This window comes from Halyomorpha halys, unplaced genomic scaffold, assembly GCF_000696795.3.
Source record: "Halyomorpha halys isolate HHAL.00 unplaced genomic scaffold, Hhal_1.1 Scaffold548.1, whole genome shotgun sequence".
In the NCBI taxonomy this organism is placed as follows: domain Eukaryota; kingdom Metazoa; phylum Arthropoda; class Insecta; order Hemiptera; family Pentatomidae; genus Halyomorpha; species Halyomorpha halys.
In genome coordinates this window covers 94,556-103,818 of record NW_027105247.1, presented here as the reverse complement: position 1 = coordinate 103,818, position 9,263 = coordinate 94,556, and the positions used below count along the sequence as shown (strand labels likewise).

The window sequence follows — 9,263 nt, the reverse complement described above, 5'->3', positions numbered from 1 at the left end:
TGTAGACTTCTTATAGACATTAATTCTTTGAAGGAGCACAGATGTTCTGAAGCAGGTAATTCAATCCCAATTGTTATGAACTATGATATCCATATTGCTGTGGCATGCTACCCATAATTCAATAACCTGTACCTTTGTGCCTAAGAGGCAGTATTCTTCCTAGTGATGTAAATCGAAATACTCAGCTTCAAGGACAGTGTCAAGTCCTTCTAAAACTGTAGATTATGGGTATTCAGGATCAGCAGATTCACATGAATCAATCTTTCTCTCCCAAAGGCGGATCGCCCACGGACAATACCTTCGGGTTATTATTTAACACCCAAGAATTTCAAATTTTGAAAGTTCTGTGTGAGTTAACTCCAATAGACTGACAGGCCTAATGTACCCTATAAGGAAGGTGGAGGATTTAATGCCTGATATATCACAGGGCTGGGCTAAAAACTCACAAACTTTAATTTTATAAGTAGGTGTATTTTTCCAAGCTTGTAGCATCTAGCCACACCAACTCCTTCTATACAATTATACAATGAAACTCTAAATGGACACCTCTCTATTACGGAAACCCTTCCCTCAACAAGGTACAAATTTAATGTATTTGTAATTGAACACCTCCAATTCTGGATGAGGGTACCAATTTTTTTCCCAATAGTACTTCTAACACTTATAGTACAGACAAAAGTGATAAAATATGTAAGTACACTAATACAAAAGAATGAATCCAGAAATAAATTTACAGGTATAAAGGAAAATTATTATATATATTAACTATATTATTATAGTTGTAAAGTATAGTTATAGTTTAATGTTTTCGCACTAGCTTCTTTAAATGACTTTCTCTTAGGTTTTCTTGTGTTGTTGGTAGTTTTTAAGATATAGAGCTCCGAATGAAAAATTAGGTTTTTTTATTGCTTTGAAACAGCCACCATTTTTTATTCCCCCTACCTATACTTGGCAGACTCATCAATTTTGACTATTAATTATACATAGTTTTCATTAAAGTAATCAAAAATTCTAATCTAATCTCAGAGGTGAGATAACTACCTTTTTTCTCCTCTTGGGGTCTTGTACTAATAAGAGAGTTTGTTTGATATCCTTACTAGTAGAAATAGTATTAATTATGGTACAAAATAATAAAAAATACATTTTAATTAATTCTATTATGTGTTTATTTACTTTAGTGATGTGAAGATTAACATTTAATTGGGAAAGTGGGGTGTGGCAAACCCTAGATAGTGATTGAATGTCCATACATGTAACTTTTGGATTCATATCATCCCCTTCCCAGGGTCACAAGTTACTTTGAAGGATAAGTAGTATTTGAATCCATTAAAGTTTAAGAAACCCCATGTCTGTTGGAGTGTTCTTTCTTTTTTAACCGAATTTTGTTCACTTATAACTTTTCTTCGTAAAATCCGCAGTTCATCTTTATATTTATTTTTTAACTCAATTTTGGTCATTTATAAGTTTTCTTCGCATAGTCTCCCATTTAAATTTACATTTATAAGCTTAATTCCATATTTATATTACATTTATAAGGTAATCCTGCATATGATGTGCAGAATATCAAAGCATCATATTCATATTATATGATAAAATCAAATTCATAGTGGCCAGAAGGCTCTAGCTGAAGTTGAGTGACTGTGAAAAAACAGTAGAGGAACAGATTAGTAAAAAAAAAAAAACAAACAAATAAATTACCTATGATAGCTTTTCGTGCAGTATCTGAAGCAAGAAGATGTTTATATAACATTTCTTGAAGAGAAGACATTTTAATGGAAACCACAAGCTCAGTTTTGAGAGGAAGGTACTGGGAAAGAAGAGCTGAAGTTCTTCTGATTAAACACCTTAGAAAAATAATTTTATATTATAAACTTGAATCAAATAAAAAAAAAAATAAATAAATAAACTGGCTAATTTACACACCTGTTTACTATACCAATAAGTTGTTCCAATCTTCCCTTAGCAACTTCCCGATCCTTTTCAGAAGACAATGAATCTTGTCCACGGAGAATAGGAATTTCATATTGTTTACGGAATTCCTAAAAATGGTTTTTAAATATCAATATACTGCATACATTTAAAAATTAGAGTCAAGACTCAGTCAAGTCAAGCAAGTAAATTCATCTGCATTCTGTCGCATAATCGGATAAATACAGGTATAAAGGAAAATTATTATATATAATTATAGTTGTAATGTATAGTTATAGTTTAATGTTTTCGCACTAGGAAAACTATTGAACATATATACACACATGCATTATAAATTTTACCAACACTTTACAATCATATCAACATGATACTTGTATTAGGTAATTTATTTATTTTTTCATACCTGGGCAGTTCCGAGGATACCTTCATTGACAAAATGTACAAGGCTAAAATATTCAAGGAGATCATTCTGAATAGGGGTGCCAGATAACAAAACACGTCTTCTGCAATCAAGGCCAGTTAGAGCAAGGTATGTTTGATTTTCACGATTTTTCAGCCTATGGCCCTGAGGAAATAAAAAAGGAGGTAAATTTCCTATCTTTAGTTACAAAACAATACATCAAACATAAAATTTGAATAAAAAATGATATTTAATTCTTCATTTTAAAATAATGGGAAACTGAGAACTATTTAATGCACAAATGAGATTTAAATTGTAATGTCCATATTATAGATAAAAAATTAGTCTTAAACAAAAAACGAATCTTCCCAGCTGACATTATTAAAAACTAAAGAATAATTGACGGATAACAGATTAAGCTTCTATTATTATATCTATCTTTTAAAAAAAAATTATGAAATCGGGACAGTTCCATGGTAAGGTAGTAACCCAAGTTCTATAATTTTCAGTTTTGTCATTTTAGAAGAATGTAGCGTGTGTAATTGCATAGGAAAAACATTCCATTAGAAACCAAAACAATCAATGTAATTTTTTCAATAAACTCAAGATATGGGAATAGGTGAGAGAAGTATACTGTTTGTCTACTTTTTTTTTTTTTTTTTTTTTTTTCATACCCTCCTGAATGATGTTAGTGGGTATTTGGTATTTGTTCGTTTGTCTACTTAATGATTGACAGAATTAAGTTTCATGGATTCAAATCAAATTAGAAGGGTAGAGAGCATGTGCACAGAGTTTAGAGGAGGAAGGGAAGATGATGATACAAATTCATCTCAGTATGTTGGCTTGCTATACTTGATTCTATTGGTGAGTCCTTAGTAGTTCATGTAATTGTTTGAAAAATAATACAATATTGTATATTGTAAACAGTACCATACACATTTTTATCTTTTTACATTTTTTACTCTTACATAATAATTAATATTTATCCTATTGATCCATTTGAGATAAATATTTAAAGTTTTAAATATTTCTTTGTTGGTTTGATTACTTCCAATATATATTTCTTTTTCCACATTTAAGCTTTTTATTTCCTTTATCTATGATCTTGTTTTTATCTTAATGAACATTCATCTTTCATTGTTTTTAACATAGAAATTTTGGGATCCTCATACCTGTTTGCGACTGTAACATGGGTGTAGCCATAATAGGCCTATGATAAGATAGGAGGGAGGCATTGGCATATATTACATATTTTTTATTTTATTTAACCACTCCTAATCATATCCTAGGTTATTGGGCCCAATTATTTCATAAATAAACTAACGGTTTTTAGTAAAGTTTAATTTATTCACCTCATAACTGGCAGGTAGTATATATTTTCAGATAAGGTAAGGAATGAAATTACATATGAATGGGTGGTGAAGCCCAGCAGTACAAGTGAGTAGCGGCGAAGATGAACTTTATTGCAAAGTTTTCTTCTTGGGTTTTAAACAAATTTATGCTTCACAATTTCATCAAAACTGAAGTGCAAATTTAGTTCAAGTGAAGATAGTATTCTGCAAAACTGTCAATGGAACCCCTAGGTTTATCACCCTCTCATAAATATTTTTAAAAATGCACCTAAATAATTATTGAAGTAAATAGACAAATAAAATGCTATTGGGACATGCAAATTAGTGAGAGCTAAATACCTCATCACAGAGAACAAGACCAATAGGCGAGGAATGGAGGATTTTGGCATGTATCCTGAATGTTTCATAAGATATAACAAGTATAGGATGGGTGTTCCTGCGGCCTGATGGTGTAGACATAAAGTCTCGAACCTGTTTTTCAACAACCTTTGTACCTCCTCCCTCGACTGCAATAGTATTAACTCTTCCTGATAGCCATTTTTGAATCTCATTACACCAATTCTGGAAAAATATGAATATTTAAGAATGAAAAAAATTAAAATTACAAATACTGTGAAAAAACAAAATAAATGAAAAAAAAGAAAAGCTTCATTATATCACCTCCCAAGATACAATGAGGCTCATTATACCATGAATTAAGTACAGGGAAATGAATAGAACATAGAAACTGTTATTCTTTGCATTTGCATTAAAAATTATTTTTAAAATTTAGTACAAAATTACATAGATGACAGTTACTGTTGACTTCTTCTATCCAAAAAGATAAACAAATCCCTGGCAGTTACATAACTTTTGTAATCAAATCTAGCAAGATCTTATCATATGTATGTTTATACATATTTTTTCTGTTGGTACAGCAACCCATGAAGAGCTTTAGTAATGTAGTGTAGACTTCTTATAGACATTAATTCTTTGAAGGAGCACAGATGTTCTGAAGCAGGTAATTCAATCCCAATTGTTATGAACTATGATATCCATATTGCTGTGGCATGCTACCCATAATTCAATAACCTGTACCTTTGTGCCTAAGAGGCAGTATTCTTCCTAGTGATGTAAATCGAAATACTCAGCTTCAAGGACAGTGTCAAGTCCTTCTAAAACTGTAGATTATGGGTATTCAGGATCAGCAGATTCACATGAATCAATCTTTCTCTCCCAAAGGCGGATCGCCCACGGACAATACCTTCGGGTTATTATTTAACACCCAAGAATTTCAAATTTTGAAAGTTCTGTGTGAGTTAACTCCAATAGACTGACAGGCCTAATGTACCCTATAAGGAAGGTGGAGGATTTAATGCCTGATATATCACAGGGCTGGGCTAAAAACTCACAAACTTTAATTTTATAAGTAGGTGTATTTTTCCAAGCTTGTAGCATCTAGCCACACCAACTCCTTCTATACAATTATACAATGAAACTCTAAATGGACACCTCTCTATTACGGAAACCCTTCCCTCAACAAGGTACAAATTTAATGTATTTGTAATTGAACACCTCCAATTCTGGATGAGGGTACCAATTTTTTTCCCAATAGTACTTCTAACACTTATAGTACAGACAAAAGTGATAAAATATGTAAGTACACTAATACAAAAGAATGAATCCAGAAATAAATTTGTAATTTTTTTTTTCAGAAAAAAATAAAATACCATCATTGCCAATTTTATCAGGGCATAAACAAAAATTTATATTAAAAAAAAAGTATTCATTTTATGTCTGTAAGTAGTTAATTTCTAATTAATTCTTGTTTCAAAGAGGAAACAAGTTATTTAGAAACTATACAACAGCATTACTTAAAATATGTGAAAAGGAAGCTAATACATTCTGTTTTTTTTTCTTCCTTCTTAATAAAATTAGGCTACTTGTTTACTCTAGAAATTCTTGGAGGTATCTCCTATGATGAGTGAATTTTTCCTTTAGTTGCTCAGAAATTAAAGTGTATTGGCAGCAGTAACGGATATTGAGGGAACCAACATTTGGATTGTGACAGAGGTACCTCCATTGAAGTTGAAAAAGTCGCTTTCTTTAAAAGAAAAAAGTGAAGTGATAAATGAAAATGAAAAAAGAGAATTTGTTCTGTTTGTAAATTAGTCCCTAAATTTACAATTGGTAAAACCTAAGTTTTCGACATAATAAAAATTTTGTTCTTAATTGCATTTTTTATAGAATGTGAAAAGTTTATATTAAAAATAGAACATGTAGATAATTGATTAATTAAATTTTTTTTACTGTATTTAAATGAACCTGCTGATAACTAACACAATCATGTTCCATATAGGAGTCTGTTATAGTAAAGTTTAATTCTATCATTATTAATAGATCTTTTTTTTTTAATTCAAATCTAAAATTTTATTCAGCTATTTTATTTTTTATTGTAAAATGGTATTAATAATGAAAATCTAAAATTTAGATTAGATATCCCAAGAAACATGCACTAATTTATAATGATTATGTATTATTCAGTACTATTTTTTCTTATTAAAAATTCTTATCCAATGTTGATACAGGTCAACTTTATATTGGGAGTAAATCATTAAAAGAATTATTCATTGTGCACTGATATTTATAAAATACTCACAAAATTGTTATAAAATGGTTCATCATTTCTATAATGATTAGCAAAGACTGAAATCTATTCACAAGGAAGCATGTAACAGTTTAAATTAATAAAAAAAAAATTGCTAAGATTATTTTTTTAGGCTTTGGTATTAGTCCAGACATTTGAGGTTCAAAAAGGGAGTTTTCAATTGAAAAATCATAGAAGTCTTTTTCCCACAGGCTTTCTATCTTTTTTGTGGGGTACTTAAACTGAATTTTACAGTCGCTGGTTTCACAACAAAAACAATACAATTTTGTAACTTTATTAGCTTTTTGCAAATAACTAGAATACTAAGCATTTCTCAAAGATTGATAATTTTAAGAAACTAAAGCAGACAAAATTTAGTATAAAATGCATATATAATATTTCATTTATGAAATGCGACTAGGGCATACTGAAGAAAGGTCACTTTTCAGTTATCAAAAACTTCTTTTTTTCAGTCTGGTTGTGCCAAAGTACTAATATCATAAAACAATTTTCTGATTTTTTCTTCGGAAACCCCACGGTTTACTGGACTACAAAAAGATTCCATTATGGTAGTATCATTAGGGCTGAGATATAGGGATTTAATATAAAAGATTTGAAAAGAAAAAAACTGGAAAATTGTGTCTTTTTTTCAACTTTAATTACAATTGTAGTATAAATAGGTTTCTTAGAATTTTTTTTTCAAGCTTGTAGTGATTCTAAAATTTTTATATAGTTTTGAAATTTCTGGTTGTAGTACTTACCCTGTCATTTTTCTCAGATTCCCTGAGTTGTTCCTCCCTTTTTCAGAATTAAAAAATTCCCTTACTTTTCCCAGTCGCTAGACACCCAGTAATAATAAAATTTTCTAAACTGTGAATGGAGAGACAAGAATTGTAAATAGTTTCAATTTCAAGATATATATTTACTAACCCAATTATCTTAACAAAGCTGTAATTTATCGATGTATCCTAATAACAAACGGATTTTCATAAAAGATCATGCACTCATCTAAAACTAATTTTCAGTATTATAATAAAATGAGTGTTCTCATAGATTTTTTATATCTAAGAACGTCATAAGTTTTAAAATCAGATACCTCAACCTGCTCTTCATGGACTCTTGTGGGATTTATTTTTTTAAAGGTTTAATAGACTTGGTGCATAATGTGCTATAGGACCACCTTAAAGTAAAATAATACCAATAAATTATGACACCAATGTTATGATTAGTTTCTAATTATGAAAGCAAGTTTTATCAACTAAAGAAGTCAAGAACAGCCCCATCTTCAATCCATTTAATTTTTCGTCCTCCTGCATTCCATTTAATTTTTTTTTTTTTTTCAGTATTTAATTTTTCGTTATCCTGCCAGACTGGATACTAATTAAAATTACTAAATTTTGTACAGCTAATATAACTTATTAATATTAATAATTTAGAAAAAACAAACTAAATAAAATCATAAATCTCCAATATTTATGATAAAACATCCAATAATTGGATTACCTGTTTTAGCAAAAACATCAGAAAAAAAAAACAATGAATTATTTCACAACCCTCAATCCAAATACACACACACATATATATATATATATATACATATATTTTAATTCCAATTTTAAGAGAAGGTTGAAGTTCAATACATTTATAATCAGTTGATAGTTTCAATCCATTGCAGCCCAACTAATGAAATAACTAAAATATTTTTGTTTTATATTGAAAATGAGTTTCTGGTATCCTTGATTATGCGTAATAATTGATTATTTCATTTCAAGCAGTCCAGATACTTGGAAAGAAAATGTGAATTTTTGCAATGCTAGATGGAGGAGGTTATATTTAAGGGAACAGATAGTTCCTTTTATACTGTTCTATACAGCCGTTATACTGTTGCAGTTGGTTTCAGCAAGCCAATATTTCTAGCCTCAATCACCACAGCATTATTGTACCAAAGTACAACAAAATATTGTATTATTCATATCAAAACAGTACAAATATGACCCCTATTTTCCATTATGTGTTTTAAATCAGGTAATTGACGTTTTGCAATTCTATCTTCATGGACTAAAAAAAAAAACTTACAGGGCATTTGATAGAGTGGGGAAGCTTAGTGAATAGCACGCTACACTACTATTTCCCAATACCAGGTACGAATCTGGATGTTTCAGATAGTTACTTATTCTGTTAATCCAGCCCAGAATCAACCATATGAGTTTGTGAGTATAATATTTACTTTCCACAATATTTAATAATAAGAAGAATTCATTGTTGATTTCTGATGGTTCAACTTAAATGGGTAACCAAAAAATCGGACAGTTTATTATGCTATGATTAATTGTAAAATAGTTATAAAACCTTCACTAGAGAGCTAGGAGCAACAATAATAGCTTTATCAATTTCAGGCTTTGCTTGTGGACTTTGTTTTAAAAGAGTCCACATGAGGGTAATACACTGTAAAGTTTTTCCGAGACCCATTTCATCAGCCATTATGCATCCATAAGCATTTTCAATACGAACTCCAGTAACACACTCATACATAAATTTTACACCCTGCAACAAAAAGTGAAATTAAGTAATATTGTAAAAATTTCATGCACAAAACTATAGAAAATATTTTTTCATAAAGTTATGTGATTATAGTACTTTGATACACCAGTTAGCTATATTATACAATAGTATAATTGCATACAAAAATAGCAAAACCTTGCAGTATAAAGGTAATTGATTTTGGCCTTAATATTGTAATTTTTGTAAGAATTCTAAAGCACTACTCCAATATGATGGGAGGGCATGTTCTCACTTATATACAATTGTGTATTCTATTGACTTAAAATATATATTATTACTATTGATTTAATTAGATTAAAGCTGTTGACTTCAGCTAGCAATGCTTCTTCAAGAGGTTGCCAAGCTCCCATGGATCGTCTTCAGAAGAGGATGAGACCTAAATTTATTATCTATG

General features: G+C 29.9%; 1 protein-coding gene across 1 annotated transcript in view; it reads right to left on the bottom strand.

Annotated features, from left to right (window-relative positions):
- Positions 1-9,263, bottom strand: part of LOC106684147 (DNA repair and recombination protein RAD54-like) — a gene marked incomplete in the record, with an annotated part of 21,239 nt that overhangs the window by 10,698 nt on the left and 1,278 nt on the right. Inside the window, 5 exon segments of the mRNA XM_067049952.1 lie at positions 1,699-1,844; positions 1,924-2,039; positions 2,333-2,494; positions 4,021-4,242; positions 8,657-8,851. Coding sequence (XP_066906053.1) covers positions 1,699-1,844; positions 1,924-2,039; positions 2,333-2,494; positions 4,021-4,242; positions 8,657-8,851 — 841 coding nt within the window.